The sequence below is a fragment of the Babylonia areolata genome, chromosome 17 (genome assembly GCF_041734735.1).
Source record: "Babylonia areolata isolate BAREFJ2019XMU chromosome 17, ASM4173473v1, whole genome shotgun sequence".
Classification (NCBI taxonomy): domain Eukaryota; kingdom Metazoa; phylum Mollusca; class Gastropoda; order Neogastropoda; family Buccinidae; genus Babylonia; species Babylonia areolata.
In genome coordinates, this window is record NC_134892.1 from 8,794,454 (window position 1) to 8,821,264 (window position 26,811).

At 43.9% G+C, this 26,811-nt stretch overlaps 1 protein-coding gene across 1 annotated transcript in view; it reads left to right on the forward strand.

The window, feature by feature from the left end:
• Positions 1-26,811, forward strand: part of LOC143291395 (rho guanine nucleotide exchange factor 11-like) — a 105,134-nt gene that overhangs the window by 63,848 nt on the left and 14,475 nt on the right. The window contains exons 21-35 of the mRNA XM_076601235.1: positions 370-421; positions 1,660-1,691; positions 3,486-3,563; positions 5,377-5,552; positions 6,619-6,765; positions 8,487-8,566; positions 9,850-9,975; positions 11,867-11,987; positions 12,112-12,290; positions 15,958-16,204; positions 17,931-18,018; positions 18,878-19,015; positions 22,332-22,561; positions 24,373-24,482; positions 25,222-25,426. Coding sequence (XP_076457350.1) covers positions 370-421; positions 1,660-1,691; positions 3,486-3,563; positions 5,377-5,552; positions 6,619-6,765; positions 8,487-8,566; positions 9,850-9,975; positions 11,867-11,987; positions 12,112-12,290; positions 15,958-16,204; positions 17,931-18,018; positions 18,878-19,015; positions 22,332-22,561; positions 24,373-24,482; positions 25,222-25,426 — 2,009 coding nt within the window. The remainder of the gene's footprint in view (positions 1-369; positions 422-1,659; positions 1,692-3,485; positions 3,564-5,376; positions 5,553-6,618; positions 6,766-8,486; positions 8,567-9,849; positions 9,976-11,866; positions 11,988-12,111; positions 12,291-15,957; positions 16,205-17,930; positions 18,019-18,877; positions 19,016-22,331; positions 22,562-24,372; positions 24,483-25,221; positions 25,427-26,811) is intronic.

Sequence of the window (26,811 nt, forward strand, 5' to 3'; positions counted from 1 at the left end):
GTGTGTGTGTGTGTGTGTGTTGGTGGGTGGTTGTGTATATAGGTGTTGTGTTGTGAGTTTGTACAGGAGGATTTGTTGGTGTTTATGTAGTGTATTTTTGTGGGTGGTGTTTATGTTGGTGTACGTTGGTGGGTAGTTGTGTATATACATGAGTGTGTTTGTGCATGAGTGTGTGTGTGTGGGAGGATTTGTGGGTGTTTATGCAGGTGTATTTTTGTGGGTGGGTGTTTACATTATGTTTGTGTCGGTGGGTGGGTGTGAACGCACAGAAACAAAGACTGCAGCATTGCACAACGCATTATTTTTGTTTGATTCAATTTTATTTTATTGTATTGTATTTCATTTCTGGTTGGTCTTTTTGCTTTTCAGAAAAGGCAGTACTGACCTCAATCGCTCAGAAAGTTGGAAGGGAAAGGGAGATGTGAGTGTTGATGTTTCTTTTGTTTGTGTTTTTTTGTTTGGTTCTTTTGAGTGTTTGTGTGTGTGTGTGTGTGTGCGTGCGTGTGTATGCATATGTGTGCGTGTGAGCATGTTGAACTCCCTTGTGTTTGTGTGCGTGTGTCTGTGTATGTATGTCGTGTGCGTTTGTGTATGTGTTTATCTGTGTGAATGTGTCTGCATATATATATTTGTGCTCTTATGGATGTTTTTTTTTTTTTATTTTTGTGTGTGTGTGCCTAAATTTATGTATTTCTTGTTGTGGAAATAGATTAGCAAAGATAAGAATAGGCCTTTACTTATATCTCGATCCTTGAGAAAAGTTCTGAGTTTTGCACCTGATTTCTTTTTTCTTTTTTTTCTTTTTTTTTCTGCTGTTGTGTCTCAGGCTTTTGAATTGTTTGAAGAATACAATGTATTCTGAATGAATTGAAATGATTTTTTTCTTTCCTACCATCATCATCATCATCATGATTATCATTGTAGATCTTCTTTTTTCTCTTTCTTCTTCTTCTTCCTCTTCTCTTCTTCTTCTTCTATTTCTTCTTTTTGTTATTTCATACTTCAATAGTTTTCATTCTGTACAGTCTTCCCATTTAAAAAAATTTTTTTTTATAGTGTCTTTCATTCACCATACCATTCTCTTCTCTCAGTAATAATTGGTCACTCTATATATTGGGGTCTGTGTGTGTGTGTGTGTGTGTTCGTTCGTCTTCAGTTTAACGTCTTTCCACTTGAAGTGATATTAGACGAAAAAAAAAAAAAAGAAAAACGTGGGGGTAGGGGTTGTGGGAGGGGGGTGGGGGTAAAAGTGTGTGTATTATGTGGAGGGTGAATAGGGAGAGACAAAGCTAGGGAAAATGGAAACGTTATAAACGCCAACATCAAACAACTATAACAAATGTCCTATTGGACTACGCAGCAAACCTTCTGCAACAGCAAATAACATATTGGAATTGTTAATAACACATTCAAAGGAACTTTTGGTGAAGTCTGGTAAAAAACATTTTCGATTCTGACATTCGAATATTATATGGTTGCTAGATATATGTTCTCCACATATGCACCTAACATCTTTGCTGAACTTAGTTATAAAAGCGTTCAGTTTTATCCTGTTTGATAATGTATCTGCCTTAATCTTATTGAATTACTGTATGTATTTGACTGATAGTTCCTGGTTGTGTGTGTGTGTGTGTGTGTGTGTGTGTGTGTTTTACACAGAAATCGGAGCGGCCAGCCAGAAGAGCCAAAAGGTCAGTATCAGGTGAAAGGTCAAGGTCACATTGTAGTGTTGTTACCATGCACAGCATCAAGACATGGTTCAAAGAATACAGAAATCACTGATCAGCAAGAATCTTTAGAGTCATGGAAATTTTCAGCCCAAGTAGTCAGGACAGCTGGTGCCTCTTCTACTCTAAGTTGGGCATAGTTGGAAACGTCTGACCATCATACATTAGTAAGTAATAAACAGTTTAATTACACATACTTAACCGTGACCCAACTAGTGCAGACTCCGGCAGGGGTCTGACATTCCTGTCCTGTGCAAACTACTATCCGCCTATGCGGAGAAAAAGAGAGCAACTACGGCTGATAACACAGTTATGTTTGGTGAGTGTGACAGGGTGAATAGAATGGAATAAAACAGCTGTTATTGTCATGAAACCTTAAGGTTTATAAGAAACAACAAAGAGAGTAAATGCATACTGTTGGCACTGCATTCATAAACAAATTTCCACAATCTTGTTTGTGGATATCTGTACATCATCAGTTAGCGTCAGCTTACTGGGATTAATAGCTGTGCTGTTAGATTTTTTGAATATCCTTCAATAATAACAATAATAATGGATACTTATATAGCACACTATCCAGAAATCTGCTCTAGGTGCTTTACAAAAACGCTTTGTTAACATAAAACATTACATCTATGTTACATACACACACCCAAAATATGACTACACACACACACACACACACACACACACACACACACACACTGCGTACATACATTTTAACAATACATGTGTATCTAGCAGCTACCCTAACACATACGCACACATAGGCAGGCACAAACTTACATAAACGCACGCGCACACAATACACATTCATATACATGCATGTAGTTAACATAGTCAAGCACAGCTAACGCAGAGGAAGTGGACCTGCCACAATTGAACTTACTGCTGAGGGAAAAGGTGAGTTTTGAGACGAGATTTAAAAGATGCGAGGGAATCAGAATGACGGAGGTTATCAGGGAGCTTGTTCCACGTCTTTGGCGATTGAAAAGAAAACGATCTGTGTCCATAGGTCTTACTTCCTTTAAGAAATGTTTTCTTGATGTGATCATTTGACACAATGATCAAGTAAATGGACTTCAACACGTGCAATAGCCGAGTGGTTAAAGCATTGGACTTTCAATCTGACAGTCCCAGATTCGAATCAGGATAAAGGGCGGAGATTTTTCCAGTCTCCCAGGTCAACATATGTGCAGACCCTGACAGTGCCTGAGCCACCTTCATGTATAATTATGCACACAGAAGATCAAATATGCATATTTAAAGATCCTGTTATCCATGTTGGTGTTCGATGGGTTATGGAAACACGAAAAAACCCAGCATGCATCAACCTGGATAGGGTCATCAGCAAGTTGATGTTTGTCATGTGATAGGGAAGTGTATCAGTATCAGTAGCTCAAGGAGGCGTCACTGCGTTCGGTCAAATCCATATACGCTGCTACACCACATCTGCCAAGTAGATGCCTGACCAGCAGCATAACCCAACGCGCTTAGTCAGGCCTTAAAAAAAAAAAAGATCAATTTAAAAAATAGATAAATTAAATAAATAAATAAATAAAATAAAATAAATAAAGTAAAAAATAACAAAAAATAATAATAATTTTTTTTTTTAAATAAAAAATGAAATAAAACAAAGAAAAAATAAATAAATAAATAAATAAATAAAATGAAATAAAATAAATGGGATGGGAAGAAGAAGAAGAAATCAGTGTAATCGTGTTTCTGATGGTGTGTGTGTGTGTGTGTGTTGGGCAGTGACGTGGATCGAGAGGACATGTTCCATGCCATCAGCATACAGTCGGGCAGTTCGTCCGCATCCAGTTTGTCCAATCGGTAAGTTCCTCTTATCTCCCCCCCCCTCCCCCTGGCCCGCCCACCCCTCATCCCCCTTCATTCTTGTTCCTGTTTCTTCTTTTCTTTCCTCTTCTGTTTTTTTTTTTTTTTTTTTTTTTTTTTTAATCCCATCATGCATTTCTCCCATGCTGCTCATTCCAAATACCCCTACCCCAATCACAGCCACTCCTAGGTTCATCTGTCTCCGTCCCAGCACCAGCACTCCTCAGGGAACTGTCTGTGGTAGGTCGTCAGGAGGCCACACACCAGAGGAGACCCTGCACTGCTGCTGAGTCACTTTGGTGGTGTTCAGTTGTGCCTGTTCTGATTTAACATACTTGGAACACCACCTTGTAAGCCCCCTAGTTGACGACAATCACAGGTCCGTCATGGAGCTAGACTGAGTGAGGGTCTCAGCCCCCTATCCCCCTCTCACCTCCACGCCCAGAGTGGAGACTGCCACCAAGTTCCTTCAACGACAGCACCCCCTCCCCCCACCCACCACCCCCTCTCCTCCCCACCCTCCCCTTGAATTGGCTGTGAAAGGGTTAACTCACTCCAGACAATGGAACGCTATAGCATTCCTGAAGTAAGGTGACGTTCTGGACGACGGAACGCTATAGCGGTTTCGACAATTAAAAATTTTTCCATGTTTTCCTCATCGGGTAGCATAACAATCACAGCTACACTGGGCATTGCGAATGTGTCAAGAGTTGAATAGAAAGTTTCTTCATGAGATTTCATAACAACACACTCCACAGCGAGCCAGCGAGTTCAGGACCCCACACAACAAGCTGATCTGCATACGTATTGAATTGGCATCACAGGCAATACAAGTGAAAATTTTTGGAGCAAGTTAGATCATGATAGCGGCTTTTACCGCTCCTGAAGTGATTAAAATGCTTCATACTGAAGGTTTCGACATCGACGAGGATGATGAAGATGTTGAATAAAGTATCTGCAGTGAAGAAAGCTACCAGCAAGAAGTTACTGATAGTGACTCAGCTTCTGAGAGCAGTGAAGAGGGAGGGGGGTGGGTGTTCACACGACGTGAGGAGAGGGGTCAGTGGGTCAGTGAGTTTTATTCAGTTACTTTATGTTTTGTATTTTTTGTGATGTTTGTCCTAACCCTAACAAATGGGTGGTCTGTAGGCAAAAGCAAGGGGGAGAACTAGTCATCTGGAATGAGTTAACCTTAACCCTTTTTTGACTCACTTGTGTAAACAAAGTGAGTCTGTGTTTTAACCCGGTGTTCGGTTGTCTGTGTGTGTGTCCGTGTGTCTGTGTGTCCGTGGTAAACTTTAACATTGACATTTTCTCTGCAAATACTTTGTCAGTTGACACCAAATTTGGCATAAAAATAGGAAAAATTCAGTTCTTTCCAGTCATCTTGTTTAAAACAATATTGCACCTCTGGGATGGGCACACAAAAAATAAAGAATGAAGCCTAATTATATGCAAACTGCATTTACTGTTATATTTATATTTTTTGTATTCTCTAAACTTGACACTTTGATCTGATATACTGGCCCAACAACTAGAGCAGTCATTATTATCATTTTTTGTTCAAACAGGAACTTCTTTTGCTAAGCATGGAAGTTTTATTTATTTTGCAAATGTTTTGGTGCAGACAGTAAAGAAGAGAAATTACTCTGTAATTAATGCTAGGGGAGTTAATTTGCTTTAAACTGATCTTTCTCATCTTAAACATTACATTTTGAAATTATGCTCAATACATAAAAAGCTTGTGTGTTTTACTCTCAGTCACAAGTGAGTCTTGAAGGCCTTGCCTCTCTTGTTTTTTTTTAAACAGCAGTGGAGAAAGCCCCAGCCACTCCTCGGAACACGTCAACGAATCACTGTCTGCCAGGATGCAGCACCATGATTCGGATCTGGAGGTGGAGGAGTTGCCTCCCTTGAAGCAGGTGCTTGGCGACGAGGTGGGGCGCCTCAAGTCGAAGGAGAAGAAACGGCAGGAGGTCATCAACGGTGAGCCTGTCTTTGTTTTGCTGTTGTTTTGCTCTTTGTTGCAGTGGTAGCCGTCAGTCAGCTCTACCCAGGTAGGCAGCCTTGCTGTGGCTATGACCCTGAGTTTGTAAAGCGCTTAGAACTTGGTCTCCGACCGAGGATAGGCGCTGTATAGGTATCCATATCATTCATTTACTCATGTTGTTGTTGTTTTTGTTGTTCTTACTGAATTCCATCTTTGCGTTAGTGTGTTTGTCATACAGCATCACATGAAGTCATTCCGTTTGTTGATTCTGTACCATGTTAGGAATGTATTGATTCTGACGTCAGCAGTGCTGTCATGACGTTAATGTTTTGTTTTGAATGAACACAGTACACATGATTTACACACACACACACACACACACACACACACACACACACACACACACAGGTACAGCACATCTGTACAGCAATATAGAGTCAACTAACAGTCATCATCAGTGATTTAATAACTGGACTGTAATCAGCACCAATGACAGGACTATTGTCACCATCAACAGGTTACCTGAACTATAATCAGCATCAATGAATTAATTACTTTTTTTTAAAATTTTTGTTGATTTTTTTTTTTTTTGCTGGTCTTGGTGTTGACCAGGTTTGAAATGCATGCTTGTGGAAAAGCTGTATGCCATGTATGTGTGGCGGGGTGCTAGCGAGTATCCGTGCATTAGTGTGTAAGCACGTGCCTGAATACGTGTTGCAGTGACGCGTTTTCTGGAGGGCGTCATGGGTGGGTGGGTGGTTTCCAATGTTCAGTTGTGTGAGTGTATTCTGGAACATGCTTCCATGTATTGACGGGGACGGGGATGTCGGGCGGGGGGTTATTGATAGGGGAGTCAGGGAGTGGGGGACGAAACGTAAAGCACTTTGAGCAGTACTTCTGGAGAAATGAGCTATGTAATTGTCCATTATTATTATTATTATTAATTGCCTGGACTGTAACCAGCATCAACAAATTAACAAACTGGACTGTGTAATCAGCATCAATGAATCAGTTACCTGGACTGTAATCAGCAATGGGGTGTTTTGCCTGTGTGGTCACCAGAGCTGTTCCACACGGAGAAAGCCCACCTGCGGAACCTGAAGGTGTTGGATCTGCTCTTCAACCGACCCATGCTGGCTGAGAGTGGAATCATGCCAGATCTGGCCCGTGCTCTCTTTCCCAACATGGACGAAATCATCGCTCTTCATGGTGAGTCGGTAGTGTTGTGTTGTATTGTACTGTGTTGTACTGGAGGAAGGTGGCAGAATGGTTAAGACGCTCAGCTGCCAATACAGAGAGTCTGTGAGGGTGTGGGTTCGAATCCCGCCCTCGCCCTTTCTCCTAAGTTTGACTGGAAAATCAAACTGAGCGTCTAGTCTTTCGGATGAGACGATAAACCGAGGTCCCGTGTGCAGCACGCACTTGGCGCACTGAAAAAGAACCCATGGCAACGAGAGTGTTGTCCTCTGGCGAAATTACGTAAAATGAAATCCACTTTCATAGGTACACAAATATGTAAGCATGCACTCAAGGCCTGACTAAGCGCGTTGGGTTATGCTGCTGGTCAGGCATCTGCTCAACAGATGTGGTGTAGCGTGTATGGATTTGTCCGAACGCAGTGACGCCTCCTTGAGAAAGTGAAACTGAAACTGAAACTGTGTTGTACTGCATTGCGTTACATTGTATTGTACTGTGTTATTCTTTTGTCACAGCAGATCTCTCTGTGTGAAATTCCTGCTGCTCTTCCCAGGGACAGTGCGTCGGTACAGTGAGGCTGCAGCCCTTTTATTTATTTGTTTATTTATGTATTCATTTATATTCATTTTTTTATATATATCTTTTTCCTTGCAAGTGTATTTCATTTTCCTTTTGATATTGAATTTTTCTACACAATTTTGCCAGGGACAACCCTTTCGTTGCAATGGGTTCTTTTACATGCGCTGAGTGTGAGAAGTAGGTCATATGACGACATGGGCAGCCCACAACTAACTGAGTATGCAGTGCACTGCCTTTTGTTCAGACAACTTTTGGCAGAGTTTATAAATGGATCAGTTTGAATATGTAATGGCATATATATGACAAAAATCATGCTCAAAGTAAACATAGAAGACTAAAGCAAATAATGGGTGTAATTATAAAACCAAATATACCTTGTAAACTTGCAAAAAATAGTCACCGAAAATGTTCAAATGTTCCTTGGAACAGCGATTTCCACGACAAAATTTTAGCCCTTCGGTGACCTGGATAAAAAGGAAGCGAAGGCGAGCATGCACACATGTCTCTCTCTGGAAATAGCTGGAGAACCTCCACGAAAATCAGACAGAAGTGGGTATGCACACACTCCCTAATAATGACGATAGTTTCAGTTTCAGTTTCAGTAGCTCAAGGAGGCGTCACTGCGTTCAGACAAATCCATATACGCTACACCACATCTGCCAAGCAGATGCCTGACCAGCAGCGTATCCCAACGCGCTTAGTCAGGCCTTGAGGGAAAAAAAAAAAAAATAATATATATATATATATATATAGATAGATAGATAAGCTTACATAAATAAATAAATAAATAATAATTATGATATAAAAAAAGGTAGTTGTAATGAAAATAATAATAAAATAATAATAATAATAATAATAATAAATAAATGAATAAATAAATAAGACAACAATGATGATAAATAAGCAAATAAATGCAAAACATGAAGACACACATTCACACATACACCCACACATGCATAACAGATATGCACCAAACACGCAGTTTCACAGATGTGAAAGCACTGTCAAATACATATAAACGTACATGAGCTCCAACACACACACACACACACACACACACACACACATTACCCTGCACCTCCTCTACCCCCTTTCCTCCACACACTCTAATAATGACGATAATGAAGTGATGATCAATGTGATGTGTGTTGCAGCGTCCATGAACCAAGCCATGAAGGACAGACGGAGTCAGAACCCTGTCGTTGGTGATGTTGGCGACATTCTGTTGGATAGGGTGGGTGCTTGCGTTGTCTTTTGTATCCATATATGTGTGTGTGTTAGTGTGTGTGTGTTCAGGGGGTGTTAGCGTGTGTGTGAGTGTGTGTATGTGTAAAATGTGTGTGTGTGTGAATCAGAATCATCAGAATCATATTTGTTATGAAAACCGTAAATGAAAGGTTTATAATTATAGACACCACAACAAAGGGTAAAAAACAAACGAACAAAAAAAAACAACAACAAAAACACCTCAGCGAAAGGTATGCTTATGGAGTAATGTGTGTGTGAAGGTGTGGATGTTAGTACCGGTATGTATGTGTGTTCAACTTCATTTAATGTCTATCCACATTTAGTGTTATTAGACATTGTGTGTGTGTGTGTGTCTGTGTATGTAAATGTGTGTAGGTGTGTGGGCATTAGTGAGTGTGTGTTTGTGAAGAGATGGATAGGAGTGAAGGAATAGAGGTAAAAAGGGGTGTACTAAGTGTGTGTGCGAACTTGTATATATGTGAGAGAGAGAGTTGAGGATGTACAAAGGCTGACAAACTGTGTGTGTGAATTTATTGACACTTTTTTTTTTTTTTTTTTTTCTTTTTTTTTTTTTTACAGTTTTTCGGGTTTCTTGATAGTTTGTTTTCATTGTGTTTTTGTTATGGTCTTTTTGGTATATTTTTCATGTGTTCTATTGTTTCACAGTGCACATGTTTGAGAGAGAGCAAGTGAGCGAGTGTGGTTGTGTGTGGAGGGGTGTACTGAAAGGAGGTGCAGAGGATAGTGAGAACACTTGTGTTTCTTTTATTTATTTGTCTGTTTATTCATATTTATTTTTCTGTCGATGATGATGACTGTTTGAAGTAATGTATCATGTGAGATGAAAAATTAAAAAAGAAAGCAAAAAAAAAAAGAGTACACTTCGTTTGACTTGACTTGACCTGAATTAACCATTACTTGACCTTGACTTAGTCAGGTCTTGACCTGGTCTTTTTATAATTATTATTGTTATTTATTTGTTTGTTTGTTTGTTTGTTTATATTTTGTTCCTTTTTTCCCCCCTGCAAAGCCTGACTAAGCACATTGGATATTGCTGCTGGGTCAGCTGTTTGGTGGTGTATCATATATGGATTCACCCGAACGCAATGACACCTGCTTGAGTAACGAAACTAAATTGATTTAAACTGAACTGAACAGACCAGACTTTGCCTGCCTTGGCTTGACCTTGACCTTGAATTAACCTTCTCCTTGACCTTGAATTAACCTTCACCAGGACCTGTAATTAACCTTCACCTTGACCTGTTGCAGTTTGATGGCCCCAACGGGGACCGTTTCCGGAAAGCGTGTGCAGAGTACTGCCGCAACCAGTCCTTTGCCCTGGAGCGTCTGAAGCACTACCGCCGAAAGGACCAGCGTCTGTCGCAGTTTCTGGCTGTGAGTATGACAGTTGGTCGTGTGTTATTGTTTTGTTGTTGTTGTTGTTGGAGAGTTGGCCAAGTGTCTGTCGCAGTTTCTGGCTGTGAGTATGACGGTCGGTCGTGTGTCGTTGTTTTGTTGTTGTTGGAGAGTTGGCCAAGTGTCTGTCGCAGTTTCTGGCTGTGAGTATGACGGTCGGTCGTGTGTTGTTGTTTTGTTGTTGTTGTTGGAGAGTTGGCCAAGTGTCTGTCGCAGTTTCTGGCTGTGAGTATGACAGTCAGTCGTTTGTTGTTGTTTTGTTGTTGTTGTTGGAGAGTTGGCCAAGCGTCTGTCGCAGTTTCTGGCTGTGAGTATGACAGTCAGTCATGTGTTGTTGTTTTGTTGTTGTTGTTGTTGTTGTTGTTGGAGAGTTGGCCAAGTGTCTGTCGCAGTTTCTGGCTGTGAGTATGACAGTCAGTCGTGTGTTGTTGTTGTTGTTGGAGAGTTGGCCAAGTGTCTGTCGCAGTTTCTGGCTGTGAGTATGACAGTCAGTCGTGTGTTCTAGTTTTGTTGTTGTTGTTGGAGAGTTGGCCAAGTGTCTGTCGCAGTTTCTGGCTGTTAGTATGACAGTCAGTCGTGTGTTGTTGTTTTGTTGTTGTTGTTGTTGGAGAGTTGGCCAAGTGTCTGTCGCAGTTTCTGGCTGTGAGTATGACAGTCGGTCGTGTGTTGTTGTTGTGTTGTTGTTGTTGTTGGAGAGTTGGCCAAGTGTCTGTCGCAGTTTCTGGCTGTGAGTATGACAGTCAGTCGTGTGTTGTTGTTGTTGTTGGAGAGTTGGCCAAGTGTCTGTCGCAGTTTCTGGCTGTGAGTATGACAGTCATTCGTGTGTCGTTGTTTTGTTGTTGTTGTTGGAGAGTTGGCCAAGTGTCTCTCACAGTTTCTGGCTGTTAGTATGACAGTCGGTAGTGGTTTTTTTTGTTTTTGTTGTTGTTGTTGTTGTTGGAGAGTTGGCCAAGGGGTTTTTAACACTTCCTCCTAGGAATCGAGAGCGTCGGAGAGCGCTGGTTGGCATCCCATACTTTGCCAGTGTTTTTTTCTCTCCCCTTCTGCTAGTGACCTTGAGTGGTAGTCTAATGATGGTGGTGGTGATTTTTGTTGTAGTTATTGTTATTATTATTGTTTTGTTTTTTTTGCTGTTGTTATTATATCATGATTATTATTAGTATTATCATTATAATAATCATCAGTGTCATTATTATTGTTGTTTTTGTTCCTGTTATTATTATTGTTACTATTGTTATTATTATTATTATTATTATTATTGTATTATTATTATTATTATTATTATTGTTGTTGTTGTTGTTATCTTTATCCTCCTCCTCATTATTGTTATTGTTGGTGCTGGTGCTGCTGATGCTGATGCTGCTGCTGTTGTTATTGTTATTATTATTCTAATAATCATCATCCTTATTATTGTTGTTGTTGGTAGTGGTGGTGGTGGTGGTTTTATTATTGTTATTCAGTTATCATCCTGATCATTATTAATATTGTTGTTGGTAGTGGTGGTGAAGGTACTGATGCTGCTGCTGTTAATGTTGTTATTATTATTATTATTATTATTATTATTATTATCATTATCCTCATCAATATTATCATTATTATTATTATTGTTGATGGTGGCAGTGGTGGTGCTGCTGCTGCTGATATTGTTGTCATTGTTATTATTGTTGTTGTTGTTGTTATTGTTGTTGTTGTCATCATCGTCATCATCATCATTATTGTTATTATCATCTTCATGATCAATATTATTGTTGGTGGTAGCGCTGCTGCTGCTGATAATGTTGTTGCTCTTGTCATCATCATTATTGTTATCATCATCGTTATTATTATTATGACAACAAGGAAGTGATGATGCTGCTGCTCGTTGTTACAGGAGACGGAGGCGGACAAGCTGTGTCGAAAGCTGGAGCTGAAGGATCACGTCCCCTGTCAGATGCAGCGGCTGACCAAGTACCCTTTGCTGATTGATAACCTCCTGAAGCACTCCAAGAGCTGTGAGTGTGTGTGTGTTTGTGTGTGTGTGTGTGTGTGTGTGACTACAAGACTACAAAAGAGCTCAATACAATTACAACACAACACAACACAACACAACACGCTGTGTGTGTGCGTGTGTTTCAGCGTCATCCCAAGACTGCAAGAACCTGGAGAAGGCCCTGACGTGCAGCAAGTACATCCTGGCCTATGTGAACCAGGCGGTCAGGGAGTGCCAGAACCACCACAAGCTTAAGGAGATGCAGAAGAAGCTGGAGACGCGCGCCATCGACGCCTCCGCCAACCCTGCCCTCATGGATATCAAGGTTTGTGGGGGATGTGTGTGTGTGTGTGTGTGCATGTGTGTGTGTGTGTGTGTCTGGAGGGGATTTGTTGGGTGGGTACCATTCATGCATTTGGGATGGTGGGTGAGTATGGGGGAGGGTTTGGGAGGAAGAAGATGCAGAAAAAATTGGAGACACGACACGTGCCATTGACGCTTCCGCCTGCCCTGCCCTCATAGATATCAAGGTTTGCGCGGGGGTGGGGGGGATGTGTTGAAAACCTCCTCAAACACTCCAAGAGCTGTGTGTGTATGTGAGAGAGAGAGAGAGAGAGAGTGTGTGTGTGTGTGAGAGTCACAATGCTACCCATTGCTGAATGAGGGGTGTTGTGGGGTGGGGATTTCATGGGTGTGGTGAGACGGTGGTGGGGTATGGTGGGAGGGTGGGGAGGGAGGATATGCAGAAGAAACTGGAGACACGCTCCATCGGTGCTTTTGTAATGGACATCAAGGTTTGGGGGGGGACAGGTGTGTGTGTGTGTGTGAATAGAATAGAATAGAATACTTTTTATTGTCATAAAACCTTAAAGTTTATAAGACACAATGAAACATAAACATGAGCATATTAAGAAGAGAAACATTCATGAACAAATTTCGCCAGCCTTGGCTTTATTTCTGTTATAAGGATCACTTCACTAGGCTTTGCATTTGGACGACATATATCGATTAGGAATCTGTGTCTGTAAGTATTGTACTTTACACAATTGTCTAAAAGGTGAATCTCATCTTCTAAACTGTTACAAGTATCAAACAGTCTTTGCTCTTTCGGTGTATTTTTTTATATCTTCCCTGTTCGATTTGTAAGTAATGGGCGCTGATTCGTAACATGGTCAGTGCTTTCCTGTGTTGTGTATTTGCTGTATTCTTTCCTGTGTGTGTGTGTGTGTAGGGGTGTGGGTTGGAGAGGAGGGGGGCACCAGGTGTGTGTGTGTGGGTGGGGTAGGGGGGGTTGGAGGAGGGGGGGGGCACCAGGTGTGTGTGTAGGGGTGTGGGTTGAAGAGTAGGGGGGGAACCAGGTGTGTGTGTGTGTGTAGGGGTGTGGGTTGAAGAGTAGGGGGGCACCAGGTGTGTGTGTGTGTGTGTGTAGGGGTGTGGGTTGGAGAGGAGGGGGGGGGGCACCAGGTGTGTGTGTGTGTGTAGGGGTGTGGTTGGAGAGGAGGGGGGCACCAGGTGTGTGTGTGTGTGTGTAGGGGTGTGGTTGGAGAGGAGGGGGGCACCAGGTGTGTGTGTGTGTGTGTAGGGGTGTGGGTTGGAGAGGAGGGGGGGGGCACCAGGTGTGTGTGTGTGTAGGGGTATGGTTGGAGAGGAGGGGGGCACCAGGTGTGTGTGTGTGTGTGTAGGGGTGTGGTTGGAGAGGAGGGGGGCACCAGATGTGTGTGTGTGTGTAGGGGTGTGGGTTGGAGAGGAGGGGGGGCACCAGGTGTGTGTGTGTGTAGGGGTGTGGGTTGGAGAGGAGGGGGGGCACCAGGTGTGTGTGTGTGTGTAGGGGTGTGGGTTGGAGAGGAGGGGGGCACCAGGTGTGTGTGTGTAGGGGTGTGGGTTGGAGAGGAGGGGGGGCACCAGGTGTGTGTGTAGGGGTGTGGGTTGGAGAGGAGGGGGGGCACCAGGTGTGTGTGTGTGTGTAGGGGTGTGGGTTGGAGAGGAGGGGGGGAGGGGCACCAGGTGTGTGTGTGTGTGTAGGGGTGTGGGTTGGAGAGGAGGGGGGGGGCACCAGGTGTGTGTGTGTGTGTAGGGGTGTGGGTTGGAGAGGAGGGGGGGCACCAGGTGTGTGTGTGTGTAGGGGTGTGGGTTGGAGAGGAGGGGGGGGCACCAGGTGTGTGTGTGTGTAGGGGTGTGGGTTGGAGAGGAGGGGGGGCACCAGGTGTGTGTGTGTGTAGGGGTGTGGGTTGGAGAGGAGGGGGGGGCACCAGGTGTGTGTGTGTGTAGGGGTGTGGGTTGGAGAGGAGGGGGGGCACCAGGTGTGTGTGTGTGTGTAGGGGTGTGGGTTGGAGAGGAGGGGGGGGCACCAGGTGTGTGTGTGTGTGTAGGGGTGTGGGTTGGAGAGGAGGGGGGGCACCAGGTGTGTGTGTGTGTGTAGGGGTGTGAGTTGGAGAGGAGGGGGGGGGGCACCAGGTGTGTGTGTGTGTGTAGGGGTGTGGGTTGGAGAGGAGGGGGGGCACCAGGTGTGTGTGTGTGTGTGTAGGGATGTGGGTTGGAGAGGAGGGGGGCACCAGGTGTGTGTGTGTGTGTGTAGGGATGTGGGTTGGAGAGGAGGGGGGCACCAGGTGTGTGTGTGGGTGTAGGGATGTGGGCTGGAGAGGAGGGGGGGGCACCAGGTGTGTGTGTGTGTGTAGGGATGTGGGCTGGAGAGGAGGGGGGGGCACCAGGTGTGTGTGTGTGTGTAGGAGTGTGGTTGGAGAGGAGGGAGGGCACTAGGTGTGTGTGTGTGTGTGTAGGGATGTGGGTTGGAGAGGAGGGGGGGCACCAGGTGTGTGTGTGTGTGTAGGGGTGCGGGTTGGAGAGGAGGGGGGGGGGGGCACCAGGTGTGTGTGTGTGTGCAGGGGTGGGGGTTGGAGAGGAGGGGCGGGCACCAGGTGTGTGTGTGTGTAGGGGTGTGGGTTGGAGAGGAGGGAGGGCACCAGGTGTGTGTGTGTGTAGGGGTGTGGGTTGGAGAGGAGGGGGGGCACTAGGTGTGGTGGGGGGTGTATATGAGGATGGGTGGGGAGGAAGAAGATGCAGAAAAAAAATTGGAGACACAACATGCCATCCATGCTTCTGCCGACCACGCCTTCATGGACATCAAGGTTTGGGGGGATGGGTATGTGTATGTGTGTGTGGGTGTTGTGGCGTGGGGGGTTGAGGAGGGGTGCAGTGGGTGTGGTTAGGGGTGGGTATGGGGGAGGATTAGGATTTGAAGGAGATGCTGTTAAAAACTGGAGACGCACGTCATCAATGCTTCCACCAGCACCCCCTCATGGACATCAAGGTTTTGGGGGATGGGTGTGTGTGTGTGTGGCAGGGGGTGGGGGAGTAGAGGGGGGCAGTGGGTGTGGTTACTGGCAGCCCTGCCCTCATAGACATCAAGGTTGGGGGGGATGGGTGTGTTTCAGTTTCAGTAGCTCAAGGAGGCGTCACTGCTCTCAGACAAATCCATATACGCTACACCACATCTGCCAAGCAGATGCCTGACCAGCGGCGTAGCCCAACACGTTTAGTCAGGCCTTGAGATGGGTGTGTGTGTGTGGCCGGGGTTGGGGGATGGGGGAGTAGAGGGGGGCAGTGGGTGTGGTTACTGGCATCCCAGCCCTCAAAGACATCAAGGTCTGAGGGTGTGGGGGTATGTGTGTGTGTGTGTGTAGGGGGGTGGGAGGGTGGAAGGAAGGGGATGCACAGAGAGAGAGAAAGAGATGATATGATGGTTCCCCTCTTACCTGTTGATCAAAGATATATATATGTATATATATTTAGATAGATACGTATATATATAGAGAGAGAGGAGAGGAGAGAGAGAGAGAGATGGTGTGACAGCTCATCTCAACCTGTTGATCAAAGAATAATTAGATATATAGAGAGAGATACCTTTTATAGACCTCGAAGAAGAAGAAAAAATAACAACAACCCCAAACCGAAACTCAAAGAATCGAACCTGGTACCCCTCCCTTCCCACACAGAACCTGGACCTGACGCAGCACAAGCTGGTGTTTGAGGGCCCCTTGGTGTGGCGGTTCCGGTCGCACCGGCTGATCGACCTTCAGGTGGTGCTCCTGGAGGACATTCTGGTGCTGCTGCAACGTGTGGACGACAAGCTGGTGCTCAAGTGCCAGTCCACCAACCTCCAGTCCATCGGCAATGACTTCAAGTACTCCCACAGCCCTGTGCTCAAGCTGCAGAACCTTCTAGCCAGGGAGGTGGCCACTGGTGGGTTTGTGTGGGTGTGTGGAGGGGGAGGGGTGTGTGTGAAGAGAGTGTTTATGTGGGTGTGTTGTGTGAAGGGGGTGTTTGGTGTGTGTGTGGGCAGGGGTTGGTGTGTGTGTGTGTGTGTTTGTGAAGCGGGTGTTTGGTTTGTGTGTGAGTGAAGGGGGTGTTTGGTGTGTGTGTGTGTGTGTGTGAAGGGTGTGTTGTGTAGGGGGTGTTTGTCAGTGTGTGTGAGAGAGTGTGTGTGATGACTTCAAGTACACACAACAGGCCTGTGCTTAAGCTGCAGAACCTTCTAGCCAGGGAGGTGGCCACTGGTGGGTTTGTGTGGGTGTGTGGAGGGGGAGGGGTGTGTGTGAAGAGAGTGTTTATGTGGGTGTGTTGTGTGAAGGGGGTGTTTGGTGTGTGTGTGGGCAGGGGTTGGTGTGTGTGTGTGTGTGTTTGTGAAGGGGGTGTTTGGGATGTGTGTTAGTGAAGGGGGTGTTTGGTGTTTGTGTGTGTGTGTGTGTGAAGGGTGTGTTGTGTAGGGGGTGTTTGTCAGTGTGTGTGAGAGAGTGTGTGTGATGACTTCAAGTACACACAACAGGCCTGTGCTCAAGCTGCAGAACCTTCTGGTGGGTTTGTGTGTGTGTGTGTGTGGAGGGATGTGTGTGATTTGTTTGTTGTTTTTTTGTTGTTGTTGTTTTTTTTTTGGGGGGAGGGAGGGTTTATGTGTGTGTGTATGTGTGTGTGAAGGGGATGTTTGATATGTGGGTGAATTGTGTGTGTGAAGGGTATGTGTTGTGTAGGGGGTGTTTGTGTGTGTGTGAGAGAGTGTGTGATTACTTCAAGTACACACAACAGCCCTGTGCTCAAGCTGCAGAACCTTCTGGCCAGAGAGGTGGACACGTGTGTGTGTGTGTGTGTGTGGAGGGGGAAGGGGTGTGAAGGGGGTTTTATGTGGGTGTGTTGTGTGAAGGGGGTGTTTGGTGTGTGTGTGTGTGTGAAAAGGGTGTTTCTTATGTAGGTGTGTTTGTGAGTGTGTGTGTGTGTGAGTGTGTGGATGTGTGTGTGAATGGGATGTTTGCTATGTCGGTGCAATGTGTGTGTGAGTGTGAAGGGTGTGTGTTGTGTAGAGGGTGTTTGTCAGTGTGTGTGAGAGAGTGTGTGTGATGACTTCAAGTACACACAACAGCCCTGTGCTCAGGCTGCAGAACCTTCTGGCCAGGGAGGTCGCCACTAGTGGGTTGGTGTGTGTGTGTGCGTGTGTGTGTGTGAGTGTGTGTGTGTGTAGGGGGGTGGGGAGGAATGTGTGGGAAGAGGGAGGTATGTGTGAGCAGGATTTGTGTTAGTGTATGTGTCAGGGTGTGGGGTGGGGAGGGGGCTGATGACCTCAAATAAACCACACAGCCCCGTGTTCAAACTGCAGAACTTTCTGACCTGGGAGGTGGCTGTTGGTGTGTGTGGGTGGGTGGGGTGGTGAGGTGTGTGTATGTCTGTGTGTGTGTGTGTGTGAGTTGGGCGGAGGGAATGACTTCGGGTTCACACACAGCCCCATGCTTTATACTACTTATAACTGCAGGACTTCTCAGCCAGGTAGGTGGTCACTGGTGGGAATAGTGGTGTGTGTGTGTGTGTGTGTGTGTGTGTGGTGGGGGTTGCATTTATCATGTGCTTCAGTGAGTCTCGGTATCTTTTTTTCACTTTGAGGGTTGTACAGAGTGACACATACTTGTCCTGTGTGTTTCAGACAAGAAAGCGTTTTTCGTCATCAACACCTCGGACACAGGACCTCAGATTTATGAACTGGTGGCTCAGACACAAGACGCCAGGAAAACGTGAGTGTGTTTGTGGGTATGTGTGAGTGTGTGAGAGAGAGAGAGTGTGTGTGTGTGTGCGTGTGAGTGTGTGAGAGAGAGTGTGTGTGAGCGTGTGAGTGTGTGATGACCAGGAGAAGACAATGTGGTGATCTTGGGAAGAGATTGGTTTGTGTGTGGTTGGGGGCGGGGGAGTTTGGGAGGGGTGGGGGGTGGGTCTTTGACTACCCGGTTCATGTGTCAAGGGGGGGGGACCTGGCTGCCAGCTGTTCCTCTGGCGACTAGGTAGTGAGATTGTAAACACTGCAATGGGCACTAGTTGTCCATTCGGCAGTGTTATTTGCATGTTTGGCCTTTTATGTATTTTTTGTTTGGCTTCGAAGTATTGTTGTTGTTTTTTCCTTTTTTTATGATTTTTTTTTTTTGCCTTTGGGGGAGGAGGATGAATTAAGCGGAAGGGCTGGCGTCCTCAGCACAGCCTAGTCTTGTTTACCCTAAGGAGTGGAATGTTTAGGATAATGTGTCATGAACTGTGTTTCGTGGGTTTGCCATGCTGGGTTGGTTTTGTTGTTGATTTTTTTTTTTTTTTTTCTTTTTTCTTTAGATGTAACAGTTATGTGTTGATGCACGGTTGAGCATTTGTATAGTTTGACAGTCCTGATATGGCCCAGAGTGGGATCGGCTTGACAATAAGCAACAATAAACAGTAAACTGTTCTTTTTTTTTTTTTTTTCGTTCTTATTTCCCCATTGCTATGAAGGTTATATTTTCTCTTCCAACATCATCACCATGATATTTTCATGTAACAAATTACATGTTACACAAGCATGGTAATAGTAAACTGTTACGTCCCTGCCACCCATGCTGTGTGCTGGTGCAGCTGGTGCCGACTGATCAACGAGAAAGCAGAGGAGCACAAGAAGACTCTGAGCAGTGCTCGCAAGATGCCTCGGGTGCAGGAGAGCCCCACGGAAAAGGACGAGATGTTGCAAGTTCGTAACCGCATCTTGAAGAATCAGTAAGTGGCATCCTGTTGTGGTTATCATGACCGGACCAGTAAGTGGCATTTGTAAACAGTATCACGACTAAACCAGTAAGTGGTATTTGTAAACAGTATCATGACTAAACCAGTAAGTGGCATTTGTAAACAGTATCACGACTAAACCAGTAAGTGGTATTTGTAAACAGTATCATGACTAAACCAGTAAGTGGCATTTGTAAACAATATCATGACTAAACCAGTAAGTGGCATTTGTAAACAGTATCATGACTAAACCAGTAAGTGGCCTTTATAAACAGTATCATGACTAAACCAGCAAGTGGCCTTTATAAACAGTATCATGACTAAACCAGTGACATTTGTAAACAGTAATATGACTAAACCAGTAAGTGGCATTTGTAAACAGTATCATGAATAAACCAGTAAGTGACATTTGTAAACAATATCATGACTAAACCAGTATGTGGTATTTGTACACAGTATCATGACTAAACCAGCAAGTGGCATTTGTAAACAATATCATGACTAAACCAATAAGTGACATTTGTAAACAGTATCATGAATAAACCAGCAAGTGGCATTTGTAAACAGTATCATGACTAAACCAGTAAGTGGCCTTTATAAACAGTATCATGACTAAACCAGCAAGTGGCCTTTATAAACAGTATCATGACTAAACCAGTGACATTTGTAAACAGTATAATGACTAAACCAGTAAGTGGCATTTGTAAACAGTATCATGAATAAACCAGTAAGTGGCATTTGTAAACAGTATCATGACTAAACCAGTAAGTGGCATTTGTAAACAGTATCATGACTAAACCAGTAAGTGACATTTGTAAACAATATCATGACTAAACCAGTATGTGGCATTTGCACGCAGTATCATGACAACCAGTAAGTGGCATTTGTAAACAGTATCATGAATAAACCAGTAAGTGGTATTTGTAAACAGTATCATGACTAAACCAGCAAGTGGCCTTTATAAACAGTGTCATGACTAAACCAGCAAGTGGCCTTTATAAACACTATCATGACTAAACCAGTAAGTGGCCTTTATAAACAGTATCATGACTAAACCAGTAAGTGGCATTTGTAAACAGTATAATGACTAAACCAGTGACATTTGTAAACAGTATAATGACTAAACCAGTAAGTGGCATTTGTAAACAGTATCATGAATAAACCAGTGACATTTGTAAACAGTATAATGACTAAACCAGCAAGTGGCCTTTATAAACAGTATCATGACTAAACCAGCAAGTGGCCTTTATAAACAGTATCATGACTAACTTTATAAACAGTATCATGACTAAACCAGCAAGTGGCCTTTATAAACAGTATCATGACTAAACCAGTAAGTGGCATTTGTAAACAGTATAATGAATAAACCAGTGACATTTGTAAACAGTATAATGACTAAACCAATAAGTGACATTTGTAAACAGTATCATGAATAAACCAGCAAGTGTCATTTGTAAACAGTATCATGAATAAACCAGCAAGTGGCCTTTATAAACAGTATCATGACTAAACCAGCAAGTGGCCTTTATAAACAGTATCATGACTAAACCAGTGACATTTGTAAACAGTATAATGACTAAACCAGTAAGTGGCATTTGTAAACAGTATCATGAATAAACCAGTAAGTGGCATTTGTAAACAGTATCATGACTAAACCAGTAAGTGGCATTTGTAAACAGTATCATGAATAAACCAGTAAGTGGCATTTGTAAACAGTATCATGACTAAACCAGTAAGTGACATTTGTAAACAATATCATGACTAAACCAGTATGTGGCATTTGCACGCAGTATCATGACAACCAGTAAGTGGCATTTGTAAACAATATCATGAATAAACCAGTACGTGGCATTTGTAAACAGTATCATGACTAAACCATTAAGTGGCATTTGTAAACAGTATCATGACTAAACCAGCAAGTGGCCTTTATAAACAGTATCATGACTAAACCAGTGACATTTGTAAACAGTGTAATGACTAAACCAATAAGTGGCATTTGTAAACAGTATCATGACTAAACCAGTAAGTGGCATTTGTAAACAGTATCATGAATAAACCAGTAAGTGACATTTGTAAACAGTATAATGACTAAACCAGTATGTGGCATTTGTACGCAGTATCATGACAACCAGTAAGTGGCATTTGTAAACAATATCATGAATAAACCAGTACGTGGCATTTGTAAACAGTATCATGACTAAACCAGCAAGTGACATTTGTAAACAGTATAATGACTAAACCAGTAAGTGGCATTTGTAAACAATATCATGACTAAACCAGTATGTGGTATTTGTACACAGTATCATGACTAAACCAGCAAGTGGCATTTGTAAACAATATCATGACTAAACCAATAAGTGACATTTGTAAACAGTATCATGAATAAACCAGCAAGTGGCATTTGTAAACAGTATCATGACTAAACCAGCAAGTGGCCTTTATAAACAGTATCATGACTAAACCAGCAAGTGGCCTTTATAAACACTATCATGACTAAACCAGTAAGTGGCATTTGTAAACAGTATAATGACTAAACCAGTGACATTTGTAAACAGTATAATGACTAAACCAGTAAGTGGCATTTGTAAACAGTATAATGACTAAACCAGTAAGTGGCATTTGTAAACAGTATCATGAATAAACCAGTGACATTTGTAAACAGTATAATGACTAAACCAGCAAGTGGCCTTTATAAACACTATAATGACTAAACCAGTGACATTTGTAAACAGTATAATGACTAAACCAATAAGTGGCATTTGTAAACAATATCATGAATAAACCAGTAAGTGGCACTAAACCAGCAAGTGGCATTTGTACACAGTATCATGACTAACCAGTATAAGTGGTGCATATTATAATTATTAGCATCATCATCATCATCATTACCATCATTATGATTATTATTATTAACTTATCTTTTTTATTTTTTGGGGGTATAATAATCATTTGTGTCCGACTATGAACAGCAGAGGAGGCAACTGCTGTCCCGACAATCTGGGCTAGAGTTTATTCATAGTGGAGAGTGTCTTGCCCAAGTTAATCCCCACTCTCTCTCTGCCAAGAGGGTTTTAGGACATTTGGCGTTGGGATGGTTCCCAAAGGCCAACTAGCCCCCAAGGCTGCAGCACGAAGGGCCAGTGCAATCTTGCCTCCTGGTTTGAAATGAAAGTCATAGTCCTTCACAAAAGACTAAGCTGTGAACTTGTCAATATCATCATTCAAAAGACAGAGTGTTTCTCAGAAAAGAAACAAAATGGCAACAAAACACAAAACACAGTTCCCTTGTTTTTCCCTGTTCCCCCGTCAGATCCAGCCCCCCTCCAGCAGAGGAAGCACCGGCCGTCTCACCGGCTTCAGCCTCAGCAGCCTCGGCCTCAGCAGCGGTGGTGGCACCCGCTAGCAGGGGCCAGGAAAGGGTGGACAACCTGGGCTACATGGCCACGTCCACAGACGACCAGAGATCTCTGGTTCAGCCACACCAGGTCAACGTGATGGAGCCCTGCATCGGGCAGGCCCAGCAAGTGCTCACGCCCATCGGTCAGTCAGCTGGAGTCTGTGTTGTGGTGCTGTGTTGTGTCGTGTAGTGTTTGTCTTGCAGGTTAATTCAGGTTTCATGCGCTCCAGTGACATGCGTGCACGCACGCACACACACACACACACACACACACACACACATACACACACACACACACACACACACACACACACACATGCACAGGTCAGTGTCATGGAGCTCTGCATCGGTCAGGCCCAACAAGTCTCCACACCCATCGGTCAGTCAGCTGGTGCCTGTGTTGTTGTGTCATGTTGCGTTTGTATACAGATTTTCATGCGCTCCAATGACACGCACTCACATACACATACACACACACTCACACACACACACACACACACACACACCAGGCCAGCGTCACAAAGCCCTGCATTGGTCAGTCAGCTAGAGTTTGTTGTGTTGTGTCTTGTCATGGTGTTAATTGTGTTGTGTTGTGTCATGTTGTGTTGTATTTGTATTGCAAGTTAATTGTTTTCATGAGCTCCAGTGACACACACACAAGCACACGCACATGCACACACACACACACACACATGCACAGGTCAGCGTCACGGAGCCCTGCATTGGGCAGGCCAAACAAGTGTTCGCGCCCATTGGTCAGTCAGCTGGTGTCTGTGTTGTGTTGTGTCGTGTCGTGTCGTGTTGTGTTGTATTTGTATTGCAGGTTAATTCAGGTTTCATGTGCTCCAGTCACACACACACACACACACACACACACACACATATTTCTCTTGAGCTCATGTGCTGTCTCACCAGACCAAATAAGGAAGGGAATAAGACTGTGGATTCAGACATTATGGGAATAAGGCTCCCCGTTTTATATCATTGTGTTGTTTTTCATTGTGTCGTTTCACTAACTGTGATAGTTCACACACACTTGACACACATACTGACACACATACACTTACACCACACACACACACTACACACACACACTCACCACACACACACACACACTCACACACACACACACACACACACACACACACACACACACACACACACACACACACACACACATGAACTGGCATGAACACACACACACACACACACACACACACAGAGGTATGGACAAAACAACATCTGGAATATTCATATTGTTAATTAGTTTATGCTCGGTGTCAGTCTTCCTCTCTGTCTGTTTATCTCTCTTTCTCTGTGAATGTTTGGGCTTAAAATATTTATCAATCTAAACATTTGAAAGTATTCAGAGAGCTGTTTCTATGGTTTTGTTGCCCAGTCGTGCAGTCATCTTTCATTTACACATGTTCTTTGTTCGCTACCAGTGCTGAGTACTAGGGCACATGATTACTTGAAGAAGACGCTGATTATGTCCTTTCAGCCAGCTGTATAGAGATGATTACTATAAGTTAAACAATATTACTGGTACGCATAATTATAGAGCACTCTGCGCTTGTGTCAGATTTACTCGTTTGTGTGCATGCATGTGTGAAATGGTGTCAGTCTTTAATACATGTCCTTCCCTAACCTGTCTCCTCCTTCCTCTCAGCATTGTGCTTGTTATTAAACATGTGACCTTGACCTTTTGGTTAACTCTGACCTTCGACGGTGACTTTGTGATTAACTGTGGGTTAACTGTAAACCTATTGGTGGTTAACTGTGTTTGACGCCTGACCGTGACTTTGTGGCTAATGTTGACCTGTGACCTTGTGGTTTGTGTTGACCTGTGTCTTTGTGGCTAACACTGACCTGTGACCTTGTGGTTAACCATGACCTGATGGTTACCTCTGACCCTTCACCTTGTGGCGGCTGGTACCTGTGCTGGTGAAAACAGAGCGTCTTCAGAGAAATGACCAGCAGTTAGCGCAGGCGCTCTCCGATAAAGAAGCCATCATTGCCGAGATTCTTCGCATGAATCTCAGCGATTATCATCGCCTAGCAAAGGTTCGTCTATCCTGGTTTTCTTATCTTTTTTTTTTTCTTGTCTTTGTTCTTGTTCATTTTGTGTGACGTTCGTTATAAGGTGCATTGTCTATTCATAGCGAATAGATTTCACAATGAAAATGTTGTTCTTGTTTATAATTATTCATTGTTGACTGCAAATAGATTAGAAATTTCAAAATAAAAATTTTGAGGGTCTCTTTGTCATTGCTTTTTGCTTCAATCATCATTTCTTCCAGTGCGTCAAGCTCTGTCAAACAGTGAAAAGGATTGTTAGTGGGAGACTGACATGGCATTGCCATTTTGAAGAAACTGGTATCAACCCTCTGGAGAAGAAACAAATTTGTGAGAATTGTATGACTCATTTGAGTTGGAAGAGGGATCAAAGTCACTTTTATGAACTGTTTCCGAGCCTATCGACATCTGTCGGTGGTTCTTCCCCTTCTTAAGTATGCACAAACATTTGATGAAGTACCTGCATCAGTTGAAGGGTGCAGTAGCCGAGTGGTTAAAGCCTTGGACTTTCAATCTGAGGGTACGGCGTTTGAATCTGGGTTACGGCACCTGGAGGGTAAAGGGTGGAGATTTTTCCAGTCTCCCAGGTCAGCATATGTGCAGACATGCTCGTGTAAACCATGTCAGTGTTCGGTGGGTTATGGAAACGTGAAAATATCCGGCATACCCTTCCCTCTCCCGTTCTGTCTCTCTCCCCACTTAATCTATCCCATCATGCACCACGCAGGAAGGGTTGGCGAGCGGTACGACCAGTGTTGCAGTGAGGGAGGGTGAGGACCTCGCCCACAGCCTGATGGCAGCCTGCATCGACGTCAACAGCCGCCTCATCCAACTCATCAGCGACCAGGCCTCCAGTTTCGCTCGCGCCGCTCAGCAGCACGGCTCAGAGACGGCGCCAGGGTCGGCTTCTGTCTCGCCGGACAATGAGCTGTGTAGGTGGTCTTGTAGGGTTGAGTTTGTATGTAGGAGAGTCAGTCATGTCTGACTATGACCATCAGAAGTATCTAGAAGTGTCCGACTATGACAATCAGAAGTGTCCAACTATGACCATTAGAAGTGTCTATGACCATCAGAAGAGTCCGTCTAATTAGACCATCAGAAGTTTCTAGAAGAGTCCGACTAATGACCATGACCATCAGAAGTTTCTAGAAGTTATCGACTATCACAGTCAGAAGTGTCCAACTATGACCATCAGAAGTGTCTATGACCATCAGAAGTGTCTGATTATGACCATCAGAAGAGTCCGACTAATGACCATCAGAAGTTTCTAGAAGAGTCCGACTAATGACCATGACCATCAGAAGTTTCTAGAAGAGTCCGACTAATGACCATGACCATCAGAAGTTTCTAGAAATGTCCAACTATGACCATGACCATCAGAAGTTTCTAGAAGGGTCCGACTATGACCATGACCATCAGAAGTTTCTAGAAGTGTCCGACTATGACCATGACCATCAGAAGTTTCTAGAAGTGTCTGACTATGACCATGACCATCAGAAGTTTCTAGAAGTGTCCGACTATGACCATGACCATCAGAAGTTTCTAGAAGTGTCTGACTATGACCATGACCATCAGAAGTTTCTAGAAGTGTCTGACTATGACCATGACCATCAGAAGTTTCTAGAAGTGTCTGACTATGACCATGACCATCAGAAGTTTCTAGAAGGGTCCGACTAATGACCATCAGAAGTTTCTAGAAGAGTCCGACTAATGACCATGACCATCAGAAGTTTCTAGAAGAGTCCGACTAATGACCATGACCATCAGAAGTTTCTAGAAATGTCCAACTATGACCATGACCATCAGAAGTTTCTAGAAGTGTCTGACTATGACCATGACCATCAGAAGTTTCTAGAAGTGTCCGACTTTGACTATGACCATCAGAAGTTTCTAGAAGTGTCCGACTATGACTATGACCATCAGAAGTTTCTAGAAGTGTCCGACTTTGACTATGACCATCAGAAGTTTCTAGAAGGGTCCGACTATGACCATCAGAAGTTTCTAGAAGGGTCCGACTATGACCATCAGAAGTTTCTAGAAGTGTCCGACTATGACTATGACCATCAGAAGTTTCTAGAAGTGTCTGACTATGACCATCAGAAGTCTCCGAGCATGACCGTCAGAAGTGTCCAACTATAACATCAGAAGTTTTTGACTGTGACCATCAGAACAGCAGATGAGACAACTGCTGTCCTGACTGACTGTCTGGGAATGGATTATACTGGAGAGTGTCTTGCCCAAGTTACATCCCCACTCTCTCAGCTGAGAGGGCTTAAGGACAGTCAGCATTCGTGTATAATTCCCAAAGGCCAGCTAG